Source organism: Nymphaea colorata, chromosome 14 (assembly GCF_008831285.2).
Source record: "Nymphaea colorata isolate Beijing-Zhang1983 chromosome 14, ASM883128v2, whole genome shotgun sequence".
Taxonomy (NCBI): domain Eukaryota; kingdom Viridiplantae; phylum Streptophyta; class Magnoliopsida; order Nymphaeales; family Nymphaeaceae; genus Nymphaea; species Nymphaea colorata.
In genome coordinates this window covers 12397942-12422426 of record NC_045151.1, presented here as the reverse complement: position 1 = coordinate 12422426, position 24485 = coordinate 12397942, and the positions used below count along the sequence as shown (strand labels likewise).

The 24485-nt window shown below is 42.7% G+C and overlaps 1 protein-coding gene across 5 annotated transcripts in view; it reads left to right on the top strand.

Annotated features, from left to right (window-relative positions):
- Positions 1–24220, top strand: part of LOC116267614 (putative lipase C4A8.10) — a 57456-nt gene extending 33236 nt beyond the window's left edge. For 4 of the 5 annotated variants that reach the window (XM_031649458.2, XM_031649456.2, XM_031649460.2 and 1 more), the window contains 3 exons: positions 58–178; positions 17798–17895; positions 23982–24220. In XM_031649458.2, coding sequence (XP_031505318.1) covers positions 58–178; positions 17798–17895; positions 23982–24053 — 291 coding nt within the window. In that variant the 3' untranslated portion in view covers positions 24054–24220. Of the gene's footprint in view, positions 1–57; positions 205–17797; positions 17896–23981 lie in introns of all 5 variants that reach the window. The other variant, XR_007572045.1, reaches the window with a different exon arrangement.
- The last annotated feature ends 265 nt before the right edge of the window (positions 24221–24485 follow it).

Sequence of the window (24485 nt, the reverse complement as noted above, 5' to 3'; positions counted from 1 at the left end):
AGTTGCTTTTGCTCTTGTCACTGTTTCATATTAATTATGATTTCTTGCTTTACTCAGATTAATCGCCATATTAAGAATGAAACATATCCACATATTGTGAACAGTGAAGTAGAGAAAGTGGAAAACCACAGTCCAAAGGCATCTTCAGCAATGGAAGGGCAAACAGTGGATGTTGAAGGTTTGGGCTAGTTTTTTAGTCTTCATGTACTTTCTCTCTCTCTCTCTCTCATATATATATATATATATATATATATATATATATATATATATATATATATATATATATATATATATATATATATATATATATATATATATATATATATATATATATATATATATATATATATATATATATATATATATATATATATATGAGTGAGCGGTGATTCTGACTATCTAGGGTCACTCGGCCATCTAACCAAAGACCGTTCATCTGATGTAGATGGATGGGTGAGAGAAAAACATAGAGAAAAAGGTGAGAATTAATACTAGATGACAAAAATGTCCATCACCTTTTTCTCTTTATTTTTAAATCTTAACCATCCATAATGAAAAAGGAAATGTGTGACTGGTTTTTGTTGGTCAAATGGTAAGGTACTATTATGAAATGTCAAAAGAAAACCTGAAAAAGAGCTCCTCTCTGTTATAGGTATCTCAGCTGCACATCTTTTCCGTCAAGTAATGGAGAGTTGGTTGGGCATGGTTGAGGACCTGGGAAAGACCCCAAGCTTTGAGTTTGGAGGCCACATTCCATAAGGGCTCAATATTCTTGAAAAAAAGGATGGGAAGTTAGAGAGGAGATCATCTAGAATCATTCGATGTAGGGCTGATGAGAGGAACATGTAGCCATCGAGATAGCAAAAAGAGAGAGAAAATGAAGGTCATCCAGACTTTGTTCATGAATGAGACCAAAGTTGTCAGAGAGAGGGTCTTGATGATCCTTTAATGCCAAAAAAAAAAGCATCGTTAACCAAGAGGTTGCTGCACCAGCTCACTGTTTTTATTTTTTTTATTTTTTTTGGTTGAGGGAGTGGGGGAAGGAGGGAGGGGGAAGAGAGAGACCTGTGTATCGCTGCCATCACCATTGCCAACCATCTTGGTGGATGACCAACATCAGTGACTCCTATAGAGGTAGAACATGAACAACAGAGTAATTCAAAAACCTGACCTCTCAGTTGAGGGTTTATAAATGGCAAGCTGCCCTGGTTTTAAGGTGTGTTTGTGGTTGAAAGTTGAAACCTAATAGAACTCAGTAATATTGAGTAATACTGGTGCTGAATGAAACAGTCCAAAATCAGGCAATCTTGAGCTGATTCAAACAGTTTAAATCAATCCAGAACCGAGCCCTCTAGGGTTTAGTCTCTTTCAGTTCAATGCTTGACTCTTGACCAAGTCTTTTGAGGTCCAAGTCAGCTCCTGTGATTCTCTAGTCGACTTACTGGATTTTTCAACTATCTAAACTATCCTTGTGCACAACCTGGCTATTCACCATGTTCACTGCAGGAAAGTGCATGTTAATAGATGAAACATAAGTGTAAAGTCATGTTTAACCCTAATTCTTGTGTATTACAGGACTTACAAACTGGGAAGATGATTGGTGGAGACGATGAGCAAGGGGGAGTCTACTTATTGTCGACACCTGTGGATTTCGCAGCTAATTTTGTGTCTCAAAAACCCACTCCGTATCAATGGCACCTGCGGTTGGGTCATTCTTCTCCATCTGCATCATATTCTTCCTAATATTTCTGTGTTTGAATCAGCTTGTGAACAGGGATAAACCCACCCAGTGAATAGGGTTGTTAGGAAGAAAAACTACTTTAAGATGCCATACATACTGCTTGTTACCTGATCAATCGTTTACCGTCCTCAACTATTAAAAATGAAATCCCATCCAGTGAATGTTTCCAAATCGACCTCTATTTCAGATTCCTCCAGAGGTATTTGGATGTACTTGTTTTGTTCATGTTCTTGGCCCAAACAGGGATAAACTTGCTGCTCAATCCATAAAATGTGTTTTCATTGGTTATCTTTCCCATCAAAAGGCTACAAGTGTTTTGATCTCTTAACTCAAGGAATTTATGAGTGTGGATGTTACATTCTTTGAATGTCAACTTTACTACGTCTCCACTTGTCCTCCTGAAAAGGTGCCACCCTCTGTTCCTCTTCCTATTCATCCCTTCCCATTGGAGTTGGTTCCCTCACTTTGAGTCTGTTTCTCCTTCCAATAGTTGCCTTAAGGATCCTCCACAAATTTATAATTTTTTATCCGTCGACATAAGGCTCCCACTGCTACTCCATCAATGTCTCCTCAGGAGGTAAGCTCTGATGAAAACCTGGATTAAGGCACTCATGGCTCTGATAGGCACTCATGGCTCTGATGGGGCTGATGGCCTTCCTATAGCTCTTCGCAAAGGAAAATGGCAGTGTACACTGCATCCTATCTCACATGTTGTGTGTACTGACCATGTGAGTACTAGCCTTAATCAATTCATTCATGTTGTGGCTGTTCATTCTATTTCTCCAAGTTATCAACAGAATAAACGATACAAGAAGAGATGGATGCATTGATGTCCAGAAACACATGGGAGCTGGTGGCTCTACCACCTAATGGTGATGTTGTCGGGTCTAAGTGGCTATTCACTATTAAGCATCATTTAGACAGGACTGTTGAGCGGCATAAGTGCGCTTAGTCGCAAAAGGGTTTACTAAAACATATGGAGTTGACTTCTTTGAGACCTTTTCCCCTATGGCCAGGCTTGGGACCGTTAGGCTTGTCATCTCTGTTGCCGTGTAGTGCGAATGGCTTATGTATCAACTTGATGTGAAAAATGCATTTTTTTATGGAGATCTATTTGAGATAGTTTATACCTTATATGCAACAACCACCTGACTTTGAAAGTCAGGAGGAGTGTTCGAAGGTATACCGCCTTAAAAAGGCTATCTATGGACTCAAACAGAATCCTCATGCTTGGTTTCATAAACTGTTTGAGGTTCTGCAAATGTGTGGATTTCAAAAGTCTCCATTGGATCATTCCCTTTTTATCAAAAAAATGGCTTCATGTATGGTTATTCTAGTTATGTATGTGGATGATATTATTCTTACAAGAGATAATGATTAGGATATTTTTGCTAAAAAAAGTTTATTCAACAATGACTTGTAACAAAAAATCTTGGTCAGTTGAGATACTTTTTGGGCATTGAGGTTGCTAAAAGGGATAATTCTATCTCAAAGGAAGTATGTGCTAGACTTATTACAGGAGACTGGGATGCTTGGAGCAAAAACTACTAATCTGCCTATGAATCCTCATCTACACCTACGTGAAGATTAATCTAAAGATGTAGACTCACAGTCATATGGATCCCTCATTGGGAAACTGTTATATGTCACTATCACTCTTCCAGACATAAGTTTTGTAGTGGGATGTCTGAGCCAATTTATGGAGAAACCGAAGAAAGTACATTGGGAAGAAGTCTTCCTCCTTGGCTTCTGTTTTCTGGCAAAGCTCTTTGATCGCGGAAATTTCTACCTTTAATGAAGATATTTCAGCAGACAAGGTTTCTATACTGGTTTTGATAGACTCTAGACTCTGAACTACTTCTTGGTTTTGGTTTACTGGATTTGACACTAGGTAAGCTAGGGTGTTGTTCTGTTTAACAATCTGAACTAGGATTCTAGCTAGGTCCGTAAAACGATCACTGGTTTGGGTAAATGCTAATGGAGACACAAAACAAACGCCGGGAGGGTCTATCTGTTCAGTAGCAGATACTGCTGCTCTAATGTTCGGGTTTGCAAGTAAGGTGAGAGGGATACGTTCCCGAGAGGACATACAGGAAATATGAACGCAATCTTGGGACGTCTGTCGTGGACTTACACTCTTCTGCCACTGCGTCTAGATCTCTTGCTCAGTCTTTCCGGATGTATACTCAGGTAAATAACTCTATCACTTCGATTGCATACATGAACTTAAAGAAACAAGGCTCTGATACCATAAGGAAAAAGGGGTACGTGCGGAATAAATTGCGGAAATAAGATAAAAATGGCCAGGAAAGGGAAGAGCTGAGGCGGTGCTCAGGACAACTTCACTAAATGAAACTGAAAACTTACAAAGACTCGAAGACTTGCTGAAATCTTGAAAGAGAGCAGGTAGCTGAGAGAACTTCTCGCTGCGATGCTCTACAAATGAAGCATACCTCTCTATTTATAGAAGAGGCAAGTAGTAACCGGTACTACAAGTCGTGTGACTGGTAGTATAGGTTAAAGCTTTGTACTACTAGTAGTACACTGGTTTTGGAAAACCATGGGCTGGTTTTCGTACCGCCGACGCAAAAAGACAAAAGTACAATAATTACTTCTGGTGACGTCATTGCATGCGTCACCTTTCAATTATTGGTCCTATGACGTCATTGCATGCGTCAGATTTGTGGTCCATGTTTTAGAGGCGTGTCCTTCGGTTCTTCTGGACAAACTCCCTGAAGTATCTCAGGAGATAAGTAAGCTCTGAATGTTGTTCCTCCATAATTGGTAGAACGTCATTCCAGTAATTGTCCTTTGCCGCGGATGACTTGCAGGCGTACACCTTTAATTCATGGATTTTAAAATAACCAGTTATTTCTGTTATGGCCTTAAGAGCCATTTGTTGTTCCAAGCAGCTTAGCTGGTTGCCTAAGGCTGCATGTTCATCAAGGCTCATTGGTCGAGCCGAGTCTATTGTTCTTTGTCCCAATTTGTAGAAGGGATGCCTCTTTCTGGCGATCTCTTCATACTTCGCAAGGATTCTAGGACTTGCATGCTGATTTTCTGCATGGCCTTCTGTGTTGAAGGGCGCTTTTCCCTTGTATCCTCCTGCCATTCCTATAAAAGAGAAGATAAATTGTTAAGTAAAACCTCATCCCTCTTTGGGATCTGCTCGTACTGGCACAGAACGTTGATCATTCTGGACAGCGTGTCTGCGAGGACATTTTCCTTCCCTTGAATGTGCTCAAAGGAAACTTCTAGACCCAGGCCTGTGATGAAATCAACAAAACTGATCCACCTAACCCTAGATGGTTTGTTGACCGCAGATTTGTTAAGGAACGAGATAATTGCTTGACAATCCGTTCTTATCAGCAGACTTTTGGACTCCAGGTAGTAAAGCTTTAGGCTCTCCAATGAATTCATCACCGCATAGATTTCTGCATCTATGGATGATTTGGGCGGCGAGAATTTGCCGCTGGCATAGGCACAAGGCCTTTCCGTGCTCCGAGGGTCATCTTTCATCAATTTCCATTTGATGACCCCTCCCCACCCTTCCATGCAACCGTCCGTTTCTAGGACCATTGCGCAATCCTTTGGGGGTATGGATAATGGAGGCAGGTTTTGAACCTGCTCTTCGATCTTCTGCACCAGTAACCAGTCTTGCTTGTTCATTCTCTTTTCACCAGTGGGGCTGGTTTTGCTATAGAGTGGTGCTAGTAATTTTCCCAAATTGGGAATGAAATGCCTGGCATAGTTGAGTATGCCAAGCCACGTCCTGAGACCTGTTTTGGTCTCAAGATCTGCATCCTTCTTTTCTAGGATCTTCTGGATGATGTTTGGTTGCAGATCAACCTCTCCTTTACCGATGATGGCACCTAGAAATTCGATGCTTGTTTGCCCAATTGCCATTTTGGTTGGGCTGAGGATGAGACCATTTTTCTGGCAGCGATCAAGCATCACCCTCAAGTGCTTGACGTGCGAGTCTTCGTCTTGCGAGAACACCAGGATGTCGTCAATGTATACTGCTATGAAATCCTCGGTCCCTTTGAAGACGTTGTCCATCTTCCGTTGAAAGATGGCTGGTGCATTCTTAAGCCCGAATGGCATGACGAGCCACTCGAATAATCCCTGTGGTACCCAGAATGCAGTGAGTGGTATCGACTCCTGATCCATCATTACTTGATGGAAACCACTCTTCAAGTCGAACTTGGAGTAGATCTTACTCCCTGCTACTTTCTTGATTATGGAGTTTATGCCTGGCAATGAGTACTGATCTTTTTCCTTATGGTATCAGAGCCTTGTTTCTTTAAGTTCCTGTATGCAATCGAAGTGATAGAGTTATTTACCTGAGTATACATCCGGAAAGACTGAGCAAGAGATCTAGACGCAGTGGCAGAAGAGTGTAAGTCCACGACAGACGTCCCAAGATTGCGTTCATATTTCCTGTATGTCCTCTCGGGAACGTATCCCTCTCACCTTACTTGCAAACCCGAACATTAGAGCGGCAGTATCTGCTACTGAACAGATAGACCCTCCCGGCGTTTGTTTTGTGTCTCCATTAGCATTTACCCAAACCAGTGATCGTTTTACTTCTTCCGTCTGGTAGATTTCTCGAGGACATGCTCCTGGGTATGACAGGAAGGCTTATGGAAGAGTTTGTTATCTCCCAGTCTAGCCCTTGTAGCGACTGTGTTGTCCTTCTTTGTCCAGGAATTGCTGTAACACCGTGGCTGGCTAGGTAGTCAGTCACATGGCTTATTTGATAAGAGAAAGCCATATTTGGGGTGTTTGACAGTCTGGCTATGAGTCCTCTGGTTACGATGAGGTTTGCCTCACCGTTCCTCCATCCTCCATATCCTCTTGTGCGGATGGATATTTGGAAATTACGATAAAAGTCCCCGATAGTCATTATAGTGTCTGGGACTATAAACGTAATTTGGGATCCCCTAGAGAGATCCACCTCCATGGTGGCAAATATTTGTCTGTCGTCTGGCCACCTTGTATCTCGGAACACCACTAAGGCTTGTGTTCCTTCGTCGTGCCGATGCAAGATCTGCAGTCTGACTGGTGCAGAAGATCAAAGAGCAGGTTCAAAACCTGCCTCCATTATCCATACCCCCAAAGGATTGCGCAATGGTCCTAGAAACGGACGGTTGCATGGAAGGGTGGGGAGGGGTCATCAAATGGAAATTGATGAAAGAGGACCCTCGGAGCACGGAAAGGCCTTGTGCCTATGCCAGCGGCAAATTCTCGCCGTCCAAATCATCCATAGATGCAGAAATCTATGCGGTGATGAATTCATTGGAGAGCCTAAAGCTTTACTACCTGGAGTCCAAAAGTCTGCTGATAAGAATGGATTGTCAAGCAATTATCTCGTTCTTTAACAAATCTGCGGTCAACAAACCATCTAGGGTTAGGTGGATCAGTTTTGTTGATTTCATCACAGGCCTGGGTCTAGAAGTTTCCTTTGAGCACATTCAAGGGAAGGAAAATGTCCTCGCAGACACGCTGTCCAGAATGATCAACGTCCTGTGCCAGTACGAGCAGATCCCAAAGAGGGAGGAGGTTTTACTTAACAATTTCTCTTCTCTTTTACAGGAATGGCAGGAGGATACAAGGGAAAAGCGCCCTTCAACACAGGAGGCCATGCAGAAAATCAGCATGCAAGTCCTAGAATCCTTGCGAAGTATGAAGAGATCGCCAGAAAGAGGCATCCCTTCTACAAATTGGGACAAAGAACAATAGACTCGGCTCGACCAATGAGCCTTGATGAACATGCAGCCTTAGGCAACCAGCTAAGCTGCTTGGAACAACAAATGGCTCTTAAGGCCATAACAGAAATAACTGGTTATTTTAAAATCCATGAATTAAAGGTGCAAGCCTGCAAGTCATCCGCGGCAATGGACAATTACTGGAATGACGTTCTACCAATTATGGAGGAACAACATTCAGAGTTTACTTATCTCCTGAGATACTTCAGGGAGTTTGTCCAGAAGAACCGAAGGACACGCCTCTAAAACATGGACCACAAATCTGACGCATGCAATGGCGTCATAGGACCAATAATTGAAAGGTGACGCATGCAATGACGTCACCAGAAGTAATTATTGTACTTTTGTCTTTTTGCGTCGGCGGTACGAAAACCAGCCCATGGTTTTCCGAAACCAGTGTACTACTAGTAGTACAAAGCTTTAACCTATACTACCAGTCACACGACTTGTAGTACCGGTTACTACTTGCCTCTTCTATAAATAGAGAGGTATGCTTCATTTGTAGAGCATCGCAGCGAGAAGTTCTCTCAGCTACCTGCTCTCTTTCAAGATTTCAGCAAGTCTTCGAGTCTTTGTAAGTTTTCAGTTTCATTTAGTGAAGTTGTCCTGAGCACCGCCTCAGCTCTTCCCTTTCCTGGCCATTTTTATCTTATTTCCGCAATTTATTCCGCACGTACCCCTTTTTCCTTATGGTATCAGAGCCTTGTTTCTTTAAGTTCCTGTATGCAATCGAAGTGATAGAGTTATTTACCTGAGTATACATCCGGAAAGACTGAGCAAGAGATCTAGACGCAGTGGCAGAAGAGTGTAAGTCCACGACAGACGTCCCAAGATTGCGTTCATATTTCCTGTATGTCCTCTCGAGAACGTATCCCTCGAACATTAGAGCGGCAGTATCTGCTACTGAACAGATAGACCCTCCCGGCGTTTGTTTTGTGTCTCCATTAGCATTTACCCAAACCAGTGATCGTTTTACGGACCTAGCTAGAATCCTAGTTCAGATTGTTAAACAGAACAACACCCTAGCTTACCTAGTGTCAAATCCAGTAAACCAAAACCAAGAAGTAGTTCAGAGTCTAGAGTCTATCAAAACCAGTATAGAAACCTTGTCTGCTGAAATATCTTAATTAAAGGTAGAAATTTCCGCGATCAAAGAGCTTTGCCAGAAAACAGAAGCCAAGGAGGAAGAACTTCAAAATTCTCTTGTTGGAGAAATCACCAAGAAGTTCAAGGACCTGTCCATTGGCAAGACAGTCCAAAAGAAAGGAAAGCTAAAGGTCTTCAAAGACCCATACGAGATCCTTGACAAGATCAAAAGGCAGCCTTCCTCATCCTAAAATGGCGGATCAACGACCAGCAGTGTCCACCGCTACCACAGCCTCAACCTCAACATCAACCACCGAATTTGAAGATCAGATTCGGGAGTACAACAGAGGCCAGCGCAGGCGTCATAACCTGCAGCGACTCACCAACAGGCTGTTACGACGACAGCCTCACGTCGAGGTACTGGAGCAGTATATCCAGCCTGACCAGAGACTTCAACAGTCTCTAAGAGATAGGGCCAACATGGTCCCGGCGGAGGTTCTATATGCAACAAGACGAGACTCTACAGTACACAGAGTCTACCAGCATCTGTCCGAAGAGGCAATTTCTTGCCTTGAGGAACAACAGATCGACAGGACCTTCATACAACCTAGCAGCTATCAGGAGCTGCAAAGAAGCGGATTCCGCTTCATTCACGTCGGCCTTGCACAAGTCAGACTGCAGATCTTGCATCGGCACGACGAAGGAACACAAGCCTTAGTGGTGTTCCGAGATACAAGGTGGCCAGACGACAGACAAATATTTGCCACCATGGAGGTGGATCTCTCTAGGGGATCCCAAATTACGTTTATAGTCCCAGACACTATAATGACTATCGGGGACTTTTATCGTAATTTCCAAATATCCATCCACACAAGAGGATATGGAGGATGGAGGAACGGTGAGGCAAACCTCATCGTAACCAGAGGACTCATAGCCAGACTGTCAAACACCCCAAATATGGCTTTCTCTTATCAAATAAGCCATGTGACTGACTACCTAGCCAGCCACGGTGTTACAGCAATTCCTGGACAAAGAAGGACAACACAGTCGCTACAAGGGCTAGACTGGGAGATAACAAACTCTTCCATAAGCCTTCCTGTCATACCCAGGAGCATGTCCTCGAGAAATCTACCAGACGGAAGAATGTCGGTACGATTTCTAAACTACGAGCTTGACCTCAGCCATGAGGAAGAAGAGGAACAACTGCATACAATTGCAGTCCTCTTTGGAGAAGAAGAAGAAGAAGAAGAAGAAGACGATGAGCTTGAATACCTCGCGTCCTGGGGAGAAAAAGCCCCAATATATGATGATTATGATGCCGAAGACGGAGGAAAAGATTTTGAAAATCCCTTCGCAGAAAAATTATTCGCAATAGAAGAAGACGAGCTAGACTATCCTTCCTTCCAAAAGGTCAAGGAAACAGCATTCGCGGCATCATCCGCGTCTTCTATCTACAACCCAGCATCAGGCGATACCAGGATGAATATCCCTGGTTATCCACCAGCTCTAGGAGATACACCACCGATCAAACCAGAGTTCCTAGAAGCAAGTGGAGTGAAGAACGCCCGATTCAAGAAAGGCGTTTTCAACGAAAATTGGGATCTTCCATCTGCCAAAGTATCCCAAGGAGCCATGTTCGTCATTCCGGCGCAGCTCGGAATGTTTCAAGACGTATTCATGCGTTGGGCATCAATCACCAGAAATCTCTGCTCAGAGAGAGATTTCACAGATGTCCAGGAGAAGGCAGACTTCATCGAGAATCTGCTCGGTGAAGATGAAAAACTAATGTGGGTCACATGGAGGATGTCGTATCCAAACGAGTACAGCACCATGCTCGCCTCCGGAGAAGGACGTGAAGGTACCAACAATATTCTTTCGCAGATCCGTTTGGTATTTTCATTAGAAGACCCAGCACAAGGCACGACCGGAATCCAAGATCAGGCCTATAGAGATCTGGAAAAATTATCGTGCCCCAGCATGAAAAACATAACACAGTTCATGAACGATTATTGGCATCTTGCTGCCAAATCTGGAAGGGCGTGGGCCAACGCCGAACTATCTGAAAAATACTGGCTGAAACTTCCTGGAGAACTCGGAATCAAAATCAAACAGGAGTTCGATGCCAGAAATCCAAATGCAAAGGTGGGCCTGATGGCAAGAATACTGTTCACCCACCAATTTCTAGAAGCGCGCTGCAAGGAGGCAGCACTAAACCGCTCCCTGAAGGACTATTCTTACTGTTCCCAGATCCCAATTACGGGATACTATGGGAAGACAAACCCAGGGAAGTCTAGATTCGGGTACAAAAAATCCCGAACCTACAAAGGCAAGCCGCAAGCGAGCCATGCTCGTATAGAGAAAAGAAAACATTTATTGCGTGAAAAACGCTGTAAGTGTTATTTATGCGGAGATGAAGGGCACTTCGCAAGAGAGTGTCCAAACGAAAAGAGAAGCGTCCGACGTACTGCGATCTTCGAAGGAATAGATCTACCGGACGGCTATGATATCGTCTCAGTTGACGAAGGAGACGATCTAAGTGATGCTATTTACTCGGTATCAGAAGGAGAAGATGACGACACGGAACAGCAGCTGAAGGCTTTGTCCCTTTTCGTCATAACAGCTGAAGAGTTCGATGGCATCCAACGGCTTGGTCACAACAAACCAGGCTGGAGACCCTCGGTCATGCTACCACGCACACAAATGATATGTGCACATGACTGGGTCCTACATGGTGAAGTCCAAGACCCCACATGTTCCTGCTGTAGGAGGACCACCATGCAAAGAGCACGCATTCACTGCTCTTTATGTATAGTGGTAGTCTGCAACTTATGTGGACCCCACTATTTCGACAAGGAGGTACCAGTAGCCCCCTTCAGGGCTATATCATCACATGGGCCAAGAGAAACGAGAACCTTCATCAAAGCCCAACAAAGGTATCTCGAATGGTGCAACGATGAACGCACCAGGCTAACCCAGCGGCTACAACAATATGAAGATATACAGCTGGAGGCAGATCTCAAGTTAGATCTGGAGGAGCTTGCAAAGTGCAAGGTACCAGTTACCCGCAAGCCCCTAACAACAGGCCTAAGAGTAAAGGGTTGTGGTTCAAAAGGGTTCAACTTCTGAAGTTGAGGCTTTCAATGATGCTGACTATGCCAGCTCAGTAGAAGATAGAAAGTCTACTATAGGATTCTGCATCTTTGTGGTAGGCAATCTTATATCTTGAAGAAGCAAAAAACAGAATATAGTGGCTAGGTCTAGTGATGAATCCGAATATAAGGCTATGACCCAAACTGCTACAAAAATGACTTGGGTTCTGTCTATGCTTACAAATTTGGGGATCTCTATCACACTTCCAATGAAGATGTATTGTGATAACAAGGCTGACACATTCATAGCTAACAATCCTGTATCCCACAAGAGAACAAAGAATATCGAGATGGATTTTCAGTTCATTAGGGATTTGGTGCAAGAAAGAGTTATATCTACAATGCATGTTTCATCCGAGAACCAGGCAGCAGACCTACTCACCAAGGCACTACCTATTGGCGAGTTTATGAGAGCTTATGACAAGCTGAGCATGATTGACATCTGTAGAAACACGAACCACAAAGAGAGAGTAGAGAACGAACACACAATATACGTGGAAAACCTCAGCAAGAGGTGAAAAACCACGGGGAAGCTCTGACCTAGGGGCTCACCGCAACCCTAGGAGAGAGAAAATTTTATTTCACTTCATTCAACACTTAAACATAAGTGACAATATAAAGAGGGAGAGAGGAGAAGCCGCCTAGGGTACCGAGCCCGCCTCGGTACCTGCGCCCCATAGAACCGGGTCCAGATATGGACCCGGTTCCCACAACAGCATATTCTAACACTCCCCCTCAAGCTTGGCATACATGTCAAACATGCCAAACTTGCTAACATTCTTTTCGAATGAAGAAGTACAAAGCCCTTTAGTTAGGACGTCTGCAATTTGATCTTCAGACTTCATATATGGCAGAATCAGCTCCTTTGAGTCAATGCGTTCTCGGATAAAATGACGGTCAATCTCCACATGTTTGGTCCTGTCATGTAGAACTGGATTATTGGCAAGATTAATCGCAGACTTGTTGTCACAGTACATCTTCATTTTATCTCCCAGTTCCACACCGATATCAGTCAAAAGAATCTTCAGCCACAGCATCTCTGTAACCCCCATTGCAACAGCCCTGTACTCAGCCTCAGCACTAGACCTCGAACATACTTCTTGCCTCTTACTTCTCCAAACAACTAGGTTACCTCCAAGAAAGATACAATACCCTGTAGTGGACCTCCTTGTGTCAGTGCAACCTGCCCAATCTGCATCTGAGTAGCCCTCAATAGTAAGTTTGTCTTGTAGAGTATACAGCAGTCCTTTTCCTGGGTCATTCTTTAGATATCCCAACACTCTTTCTGCACTCTTCCAGTGACAATCCGTGGGAGCATGCATAAATTGACTTAGCACATTTACCGCATACGTGATATCAGGGCGAGTTAGAGTAAGATAGATAAGCTTACCGACTAGCCTCTGATATCGCCCTTTTCCTTCCTCATCCAGAATAGTGCCCGTCTTGATACTTATCTTAGTCCCCGACTCCATAGGAGTAAGATAGGGCCTACAACCAAGTTTACCTGTCTCCTTTAGTAAGTCAAGAGTGTACTTCCTTTGATTCATAACCAGCCCTGTCTCTGATCGGACAATCTCTATCCCCAGAAAGTATCTCAGCTTACCCAGATCCTTGAGGTCGAATTCTTTAGCTAATCTCTCCTTCATCTTTCTGTTTTCTTCTTCATCACTGCCAGTGACAATCATATCATCAACGTAGACAAGGAGAAGACTCACCAGACCATCTCTCTGCTTTATGAATAGGGTATGATCTCCATTTCCTTGCTTGTACCCAGTAGACTTCATAACGATCCTAAGTCTCTCAAACCAAGCTCTAGGCGACTGCTTCAAGCCATACAAAGCTTTCTTGAGGTGACAACATTTTCCCTCTTGAACATACCCGAAAGGCATGCTCATATAGACTTCTTCCTCCAGATGGCCGTTCAAGAACGCATTTTTAACATCAAGCTGGTCCATGCGCCACTTCCTGTGCACAACAAGAGCAAGAATAACCCTCACGGTCTTCAACTTTGCAACAGGGGCAAATGTCTCAAGATAGTCGATCCCATACTTCTGGCTGAACCCCTTTGCAACCAGACGAGCTTTATATCGATCTACAGTGCCATCAGGTTTGTACTTCACGTTGTAAACCCACTTAGAGCCAACTAAGTGTGTCCCTTTAGGAATATCAACAACTTCCCATGTTTTGTTCTTAGCTAACGCACCCATCTCCTCCGTCATAGCATGTAACCACTTGGGATCATCCTTAGCATCATCCACCGACCTGGGAATAACAACTTTGGATAAGGTTGTGATAAAACATTTGTAATTTGTACTGAGCTTAGCATAAGAAACAAATCTCTGAATAGGGTGAGAAGTACATTACCTGGTGCCTTTGCGCAAAGCAATGGGGAGCTCTTCATTCGATGGACTTGGGTCATCCGGGGAGATCACAGGATTGGGATTGGTTCTATCCTCATCACCAACATCTTCCACTATAGCTTTCTCCTTTCTGACATAAACCTGGCCAAACAAGTGATCTCGGGCAATAGTGGGCTGAGCATCCACCGTGACCCCTTCCATATGACTGCCCTTCTCATTACTGACCGTGACCGTATCAATTACACTGAGACTAACCTTGTAATCCAAAAACTCCATAAACTGAATCAGCTGATTAGAGGAATACTCTTCCCCTTTGTTCCCAAGACACTCCCCCTGAAGAGGATTCACCGGAAAATACGACTCATGTTCATGAAATGTGACATCCCTCGAAACATACACTTTGGAAGTAGTGGGATCCACACATTTATACCCCTTCTGAGTGGAAGAGTACCCCAAGAAAACTCCTTTAATAGACCGGGGATCAAGTTTTTTGAGAGTAGGGCTATGATTATGCACAAAACAACTGCACCCAAAGACACGAGGAGTAAGAGGCCACGGATTCTGAGTGGGCCACAGGGTAGAATAAGGAGACTGACCATCCAACACCCTAGTAGGCATACGGTTAATGAGATGTGCACTAGTGAGAAGTGCATCACCCCAATACCGCTTCGGGACATGACGTTGGAACATAATGGCCCGGGTAACATTCAATAGATGACAATTTTTACGTTCAGCTATACCATTTTGAGGTGGGGTATAGCTACAAGAGGTTTCATGAACAATACCCTTGCCTTTCAAGAATTCATCAAGGGATTGGGAGACATATTCCCTTGCATTATCCGTACGGAAAGCTTGAACAGTAGTATGAAATTGAGTCTCAACAAAGGCAACAAAGTTTTTCACAACTGCTGGAACCTCACTACGTTCTCGCAACAAGTACACGAACGTACATCTAGAGTAATCATCAATAAGCGTCAAAAAATAGTGACAACCACCACACGTGGGTACTCCAGAAGGACCCCAAACATCGGAATGAACTAAGGCAAACGGATGAGTGGTTTTATTCAATGAAATAGGGTACGAAGCCCTGACATGTTTAGCCAATTGACACACTTCACAAGCGAAGGAGTCAATGGAGATAGAAGCAAACAAATGAGGAAACAACTTCTTTATTAACTGGAAGGGGAGATGTCCAAGACGCTCGTGCCATCGCAGAACAGTAGATCTATCGTTCACACCAGACAAGTGACCACTCGTGGCAGAAATCAACGCTGAAGCAACTTGTACCGGCAGCCTGTAGAGCCCATCAGTAACCGAACCAATCCCAATCTTCTTCCCCGTCACCAAGTCCTGCAGGGAACAGTGATCAGCAGAGAAAATCAGATTACAGTTTAATTCTTTAGTAATACTGCTGACAGAGAGTAAGTTCACAGGAATATTTGGAACATGCAGGGCATTGTGGAGACGGTATTTGTTCAACAGGGACAAGCTCCCTTTCCCAGCCACAAAGATAGAAGACCCATCTGCCATAGACACGCGTTGCTTGCCAGAGGAAAGTTGATATTCTTGAAAGAGTTTAGAGTCCCCTGTCATGTGGTGAGTGGCTCCACTATCAACAATCCAATCACCAAGAGGAGGGTTACCTTGATCAGTCGAGGCAACGAGGGCTTGGGTTAGCTGAGCCCCTTCAGACGTGGAGGACTCCTCAGGGGTAGTAGATAGGCGGCTGATGTACGCCTGCAGCTCCTTGAGTTGAGCAGGGGACAGCTTGGACTTTGCACCACTAGAAGAATTACTCTGACTGGAATCAGACACAGAAGGGCTACGCTTGCCAGAGGGAGGACGACCTCTGACCAGTCTCTTCTCGGGATGAAGATCCCAACAGAAATCCACCGAATGCCCCAACTTGTTGCAATGAGTGCAATGCCGGGCAGGACGCTGCCCAGTCCCTGAGGCACGGCTGACAAAGGCAGAAGGGCCATGACCGGTGTCAAGATGCATCACCTGGCGACGTTGTTCTTCAGACTCAACACGAGCATATACTTCCTCTATCCCCGGAATCTCATCACCATTAAGAATCTGGCTACGAATAGACTCAAATTCATCCCGCAGGCCTCCCAGAAACAGAAACGTACGGTCCATCCATTCCTTTTCCCAGTAGAGAGAATGATCTGAACCGCACTTCCACTCATCAGTCACATGATAATCTAGCTCCTCCCATTTGGTCTTCAGGGCAGCATAGAAGGCAGCAACGGACAAATCACCCTGTGTCAAGGAGTAAATACTGCGTTTAATCTGATAAGTGCGCAGATGTCTCTTCTTGCGACCATACATCTTTGCAAGCACAGTCCACATATCAAAAGAGGTCGGCTTCCGCAGAATGAGGGGCTGGATATCAGAGGACACGGAGCTGATAATCCACACCTTCACTTTGCTGTCCTCCAACGCCCACGTCGCCCATTGAGGATCAGATTTGATGGGCACAGGTTTGTCGCTAGTGATGTAAGAGAGACGCCCACGGCTAGTAATCCCAATCTCGAGAGCGGCAGACCAAGATAGGTAATTGTCCTTGGTCAGACGGATGGAGGTGACCTGGATCGGCACGTTCTCAGTCTTGGAGGCGTTGCCCGCGTCAAGAACGGCATCTTTTTGAGTCCCCATCGCTTCTGCCATCACAAACAAGCACACAGCAACAAGAGGCACAGCGGCGGGAATGAGGCAGCGGCGACGGGTATGAGGCAGCGGCGGCGGGAATGAGGCAGAGGCGACGGAAGGCAGGCGACGGCGCAACACAGAGGCCACCCACGGTGGCAGAAACCAAGAACGGGCCGAACGGAGGACTGCGGAGGCGCAACAGAGGACGGCGGCGGCAGAGCAGGGCGACGTCACAAGGGCAGCAGCTGCGCCGGAACTTCAACGGCGTCCGGCGACGAGAAAACTTGACGATCATCGGGAAAGAAACGCTTCTCCAACTTCGCTGGCTCTGATACCATGTAGAAACACGAACCACAAAGAGAGAGTAGAGAACGAACACACAATATACGTGGAAAACCTCAGCAAGAGGTGAAAAACCACGGGGAAGCTCTGACCTAGGGGCTCACCGCAACCCTAGGAGAGAGAAAATTTTATTTCACTTCATTCAACACTTAAACATAAGTGACAATATAAAGAGGGAGAGAGGAGAAGCCGCCTAGGGTACCGAGCCCGCCTCGGTACCTGCGCCCCATAGAACCGGGTCCAGATATGGACCCGGTTCCCACAACAGCATATTCTAACAACATCTATGCTCTCGCTTGAGGAGGTGTTAAAATATTAGTTGATGGGTTAGGTAGCTTTTTGGAATTTTAAGAAATTCCATATGACTGTTATCTTTTATATTTCTTGAGGACCTGCATAATATTTTTTTTTTATTGTGCCTCCCCCAATCTCTTTTAATTAGAGACTAGGGTTAATGGAATAGTACGATTTCTCTCACCATCTCTCTCTCTCTCTCTCTCTCTCTCTCCCTCTTCTCTTCTCCTTTGCCTCACGTAACATATACAAATTATTCAATGGAATTGGGCATTTTTTTGTTAATCTGCAAATATTCGTTTCTAGTTTTCTGCAAAAGAATATTGACCTTACAATTTAAGATTATGTTTCTTGGCTTCCTGGCATTTGAAAGTATTTGACCATTGCTTCATCTGTACACAGAGAAGATGATTAGAGGTCTAACTCAGGTACCCTGGGAACGTGTGGATGTCAGTTTCCACCGAAGCAGACAAAGATACATTGCACATAATGCAATTCAGGTACACCCCTTTTGTTGTATACTTAAAATTTATACCAGTTTTTTTGCTATATATTTACTTCAAAAGTAAAATTCTGTCATATTTTAATTATACTTGTTTCAACTTTTTCTGAATATTTTGTTGCAGAAATTGTTTGTCTTTTCCTACCTCCATGAACATTTGCCAACCCAGTGTTAAGTTATGGTTTAGGTCAAGTCAGACCCAACCCACAAGTTGGACCCGACCCATAGCATATGGTCGGTGGCAAACTTGTAATATTTATTGTTCTTTTGTGTATTTTATTTGTAACAGTTAAATGTAATTAGTTTAAGTAGTGACAAGGGGCGGGTGCTTACCCTAAGGCCCTCGTTTTTCTTCTCTCTCCTTTCTCGTGCAGACTTATTCTCTTCTCTTCCTCTTGTGTCTTCTTTGAGACTCCATCTGGTGGTGATTTATCAAAATCTTACATGGTATCAGAGCAGGTTTTTCCAATGAGAATGTCTGGTAAGAGTTTCTGATTTATGCCCTAATCTTTCTCATTGCTGCCCTAGTTCCTAAAACTGTCGTGAGAATTTTCTGCCCTAATGTCCAAGGTCGTCTGCCCTAATTCCAAGGCCTATCATGCCCTAATTTCTAAAATCGTCTGCCCTAGTTCCTATAACTGTCGTGAGAGTTTCCAATTTCTGCCCCATCCTTGCACATATAGCCTCAAAGCCCAAATATGGATCAAAACTGCAACTCAACTATCTTGTCGTCTTTCTCTCTCAACTCATCTCACAAAAACTGAACTATACCAACTACTTAACATGGAAACATCAAATAGTTCCTTTTATTAACAACACCACACCTACGCCACTGGAGTGGATCATGCGGGAAGTGAAGAATGCTGCAGGGCAAGTTTAGGAAACCATCGCAGAAACCAATCCTGAATGAGACGTGGATGACTCATGATCAGTCTCTTGTTGCATACATTACCTCCATGCTATTAGCTGGTGGGTGTTGATGACGACCTTTAAGCACTTGAGTTATGGAATGTACTCGCTACTACATATTCTCAAATATCAGAAGCGAGATTTCTGCAACTCCGGAGGCAGTTTCAAGATATCAAGTGAGGAACACGATCAGTTTTGGAGTACATGCATGAAATGAAAAATGTCAGCGATCAACTTGCCATCATAGGACATCCAGTCAGTGACAATGACAATGTACAACAAGCTCTGAGTGGAGTGGAGTCAGATTTTGATGTTTCCTGCATTGCTTTAGAGGTGTTGCTTATTCTTCCTTCTTTTGAAGACTTGAAAGCAAAATTGATTCAGCATGAGACAAGACTTGCCTCCTTCTAGCGGTGACAATGTATTGGTCACTAGCACCCACGACTTGCAAGGAAGTAGTCCTAGAGTTTGGAACTCACTGGCAGAGACGACAAGAGGTATTCTTCCTACACCGAACATAAGTGCATAGACAAATGCACAGAGAAGTAGGTATTTATTGCAATAAGAGAGGCCATGTGAAGTCAGAATGTTAACATAACCCTCAAAATAAAGGAAAACAGGTTAGGCGTGAAAATAATGCAGCAGGGCCACCTATGTCGAACACAATACCAGCACAAAACATTCCTCTTGATGTGCGGCAGATCTTAGTGACAGCTTTGTCCAAAGTCAATCTTAAGCAAAATGAGAAAGGATTATGGCATGTGGATTTTGGTGCTGCAGCCCACGTGATTGATGATGCAGGTAAGTTTTCTCGTGCTCTTCCTTATTTAGCTAAAAGCTCAGTTATCACTTGATGGTTCCCATCACAAAATATCTCATATTGGAAATGCACATGTATCCATGGCTCATTCTTCCCTACCTTTAGAAAATGTTCTTGTCGTTCCAGATGTTAAGAAAAATATTATTTCCGTGTCAAAGCTTATTGATGATACTCATTATTCTACTGAGTTTGCACTATCTTATGTTTATGTCAAGGATGCTCGAACCAAGAACATTCACTGTGGGTGTTCACAAAGGAGATTTGTACGTTTGAAGAAGCTCCAAAAGTGTCCAAGCCATGTGTTTCACATTCATCTTTTCCCAATCAGAGTGAAGTCAATCTAACACAATATGATAAGCCATTCATTTGGCATGATCATTTAGCACATTGTAGTCGGTCTTTCATTCAAAATCTTAATGTAGACGAACTATTACATAAGTCTAGTCTGAGTCATGTTAATGAGTCTAGCATGTGCACAAGCTGTCATATTTGTAAGAGCCATGCCTTACCTTTTTAGTCAATAAATAGGCGAGCTTCGAAGTTATTTGATGCCATATACTTTGATGTTTGGGGGCCTGCTCCTATTTTTTCTTCCTCCGAGAGAAAATATTATGTTATTTTTATTGATATGAAAAGCAAATCAGAGGTTTTTCGTTTGTTCACTCAATTCCATGCCTTCGTCCAAAACAAATACTCTTGTAATATTGTGCATTTCCAATGTGATGGTGGGGGCGAGTTCATTTCCAATGAATTCACTGAGTATTTACTAAATCATGGGATCACTAGACAAATTTTCTGCCCTCACACACCACAGCATAATAGTATTGCTGATAGAAAGCATACACACATAGTTGAAAGTGCATTAAGTATGATGCGTAACACAGATATGCCCATGAATCTATGGATTGAAGCTTTTCATACTGTTGTTCATGTCATTAATCGACTGCCATTGTCTCTACTTGAAGGAATCTTCATTCTTTATTTTACATCAAGAACAACCAAATTATGATGAAGTAGCGTGTTTTGGATGTGTCTGTTATGTCCATGTTGATGTTTCCTTGAGAAATAAGTTTCAAGACAGGTTTGTGGGTTATGCAGAAAACTATAAGGGTTATAGATGTTACAATCTGAAGACTGGATGCGTGCAACATTCAATGTAAGGGATAATATATATGATCCATGGCTGAATGCTGAAATATTAGGCCAAGGAGCTGATGCATGCCACACACACAATGACATGATTATTGGTGAATTCAAGGCAGCCTCAGATGCTCAGATGGACTGCACGCCTCTATCTCGCAGACGGACAACACATCTTCACCAAATCGTTGTTCAGGAATGGTATATACTCGACGATAAGTTACAACAACCGCTCCAGAAACCATCATTGTTTGCCCACGTAGATTAGAACATGTGCGACACCCTATTGATAGGTGGGTAAGTTATGATAATCTGTCTTCAGATTTTCAGTTTTTTATGACAAAATTGAGCAAAAATGTGGAGCCAAAATGTTATGAACACGCATGCAAGAGAAAATATTGGATTGAGGCCATGAATGAAGAAATTGCTGCTTTAAATGAATGTCAAATTTGGGAGATTGTTCCTCGTCCAGATGATAAAAATGCAGTGGGTTTAAAATGGGTTTACAAACTCAAATGTAAACCCGATGGAAGTGTTGATAGATATAAGGCTCGTCTTGTGGCCAAATGCTTCACCCAACAATACGGGAAGATTATGATGAGACTTTCAGTCCACTTATCAAGATGGGAATGATCCTGATTATTATTTCTCTTGCAATCTCACATGGATGGACTTTATATTAGTTGGATGCTAAGTCATAGTAGTACGTGGGGGAGCCCACGTATCCATACCGGCGTACCCGTACCGGGACTGGGTACGTTTGGATTGGTTCCGGGTTGGAACTGATCCAAACCACAAAAAAAACATTGTCTTGGTTTGTTTATGTTTTTTTTTTTGTGATATTATACGTAGGAACTATGAAAGGAACATTGTCTTAATGATGTCATGATATCAATTTTGTTTTTTTTGAATTAAAAATATATAATTATTGCCGTACCGCCGTACCAAGATTGGTGAAAATGTTGTACCCGAAACTGCTTCCCCATCCTCATACCAGCACCCATACCCGTACCTATGTGGCATAGGTTGGATGTTGAAAATGCTTTTCTCTATGGTTTTCTAAAAGAAGAAATGTACATGGAACAACACCTAGGTTATGCTACCAATGATCCAACTCAATGCGTGTGTAAGTTACAAAAATCGTTATATGGGCTTATGCAAGCGTCTCGCTCATGGTTCAATATATTTTCTCTCCCTGTCCAGCAGGCTGGTTTCTCAAAAGTTCACTTGATTCCTTATGCATATATTATACAGGTGAAATTACAACTTGGCTACTGATATATGTAGATGACATAGTTCTTACTGGAAATTCTCCATGTGATATATCTCACGTTAAGGAAGTGTTGAAGCAACAATTCAAGATGAAGGATGTTGGGAAACTCCAATATTTTTTGGGTGTCAAGCTTGATAGAAAGGATGATATGTTGACTCTTACGCAACACAAATATACTCTTCATATATTGGACAGAGCAGGTATGACAAATTGCAAGCCCATTAATACTCCTAGTGTTCTCAACACAAAATTGAGTGCCTTTGATGGGAGTGATTCATACTCAAACCCTAGTTTTGTCGGAGTATAGTTGGCATGTTGCAATATCTCACCTTTACACGCCCAAACATAGTATATGCAGTGAATCAAGTCTCTCAGTTTATGCATGCTACCACATAAGGACATGTGGATGCTATTAAACGTATTTGGCGCTATCTTAAGGCTACTCTTGGGGATGAACTCGTCTACACAAGGACGTCAACTCTTTTGAATGGATATACTATGTTCACTTATACTGATGTAGATTCAGCGGCCGACCCAGATGATAGATGGCAATTTCAGGTTATTGTATCTTCCTTAACTCTAATCTTGTTTGCTGGAGCAGCAGAAAACAACGTGCAGTTGCCAGATCAAACACTGAGGCATAATATAGGGCCATGGCTGCCGGCGCAGTTGAAGCTTCATGGTTGCGTCATCTTCTTGGGGAACTCTCCCTTCCCATTGCTCGGTCATCTCTACCAAAGTGCCATCAAAATTGCTTTCAATCCTATCTTGCATAATCGCACTAAGCATACAGAGATTGATCAACATTTCATTCGTCAGAAGGTTGAGGAGAGCCAAATTGTTCCTAATTATATATCTACGTCTCAACAAGTGGCTGATCTATTTACCAAAAGCCTTACAACATCATTTCTGGGAATTAAAAAACAAGTTGTACATGATCAAACCTCATGCACAACTTGAGGGAGGCTGTTAAGTTATGATTTGGGTCAAGTCAGACCCGACCCACAAGTCTGACCCGACCCATAGCACATGGGTGGTGGCAAACTTGTAATATTTATTGTTCTTTTGTGTATTTTATTTGTAACAGTTAAGCGTAATTAGTTTAAGTAATGACAAGGGGCGGGTGCTTACCCTAAGGCCCTCGTTTTTCTTCTCTCTCCTTTCTCGTGCAGACTTATTCTCTTCTCTTCCTCTCGTGTCTTCTTTGAGACTCCATCTGGTGGTGATTTATCAAAATCTTGCACCAAGCATGTGTCTTATAGCAATATTCTTGTCATAGAGAACAAATGCCTGTTGACTCTAGTAGTTGCTTCTAAGAGAATAGTATGATTTCAAACGCAGCACAGTGACAACTTCAAGGTTTGCTAGGCATAGATTAGATAAGAAGATAACTAGAGAATGGGGAGATTATAAAACATTCTAGAGGTAATTGAAGTAGGATAAAAATCTCTGTTCTTGGAACTTGTGATGAAATAATTGAGCATACAAAGAGGAACCAAAGGCAAGTAGATATTATGAAGATAATAGCAAAGAAAGTAGATGGCAAGTAGATCACTGAAATAATTGTTTGCGAATGTAAGGATGTCTTATGTGCATTGTTAGGATATGTGTAACCAGAGTTAGATCTCACAAGGAAGAAAGAAAATGATGGAGAAATATGGGAGATTACAGTCTTTCACACTCCAACAATAACTGCATGACCTAATCGTCAACATTGTATACTCTGTTTAATACAAAATTTAGGGGACAGTTAATCATGAAAATAATTATGTCCTCATTATCATGATCACCGGATGAAATATGATGATCGTTTATGAAGTTTTGCCTTAGTTGAATGCCAGTATTTGTAAAAGAAACATGAAAAAGCTGTAGTATCCATTTATTGATGCATTTACATTTACTTAGTTGTTGATTGTTATCTTCTGTTCAAAATGGTGCGCAGGTGAAGCGTTACTGGATGAAATCAGGTGGGGCAGATGTTGTATACCATATGATTGACAATTTTTTGGTGTAAATTTTCCTTTCATGTTTAAACATACACATGATGTACCACAAAGTAAATTTTTTCACATGAGAATGTTACCTTTCATTTTTGTAAAATTATCTAATTTCTAGCAGCAGGATTAATATACCCCATTTCAATGCGAATCAACCGATTCTGGTTGATTTGTTTCTTGATTATTTCTGTTATCTAATTTCTAGCAGCAGAATTAATACACCCCTTTTCAATTGAAATCAACTGCTTCTGGTTGATTTTTTTTCTTGATTATTTCTGTTCAAAAAATCAAGTTATGGATATAATGTCAAAGAATGAAATAAGTTCATCCCATTTGATATTTATGCTTTTACTCTAACAATGTCAGTCCAATATTTTCTTTATACGAGTTATAGGTGCCTCTTGAACAATGCTTTTCCACTAGGTGTTCAAATCTTCAGATACAAGTAT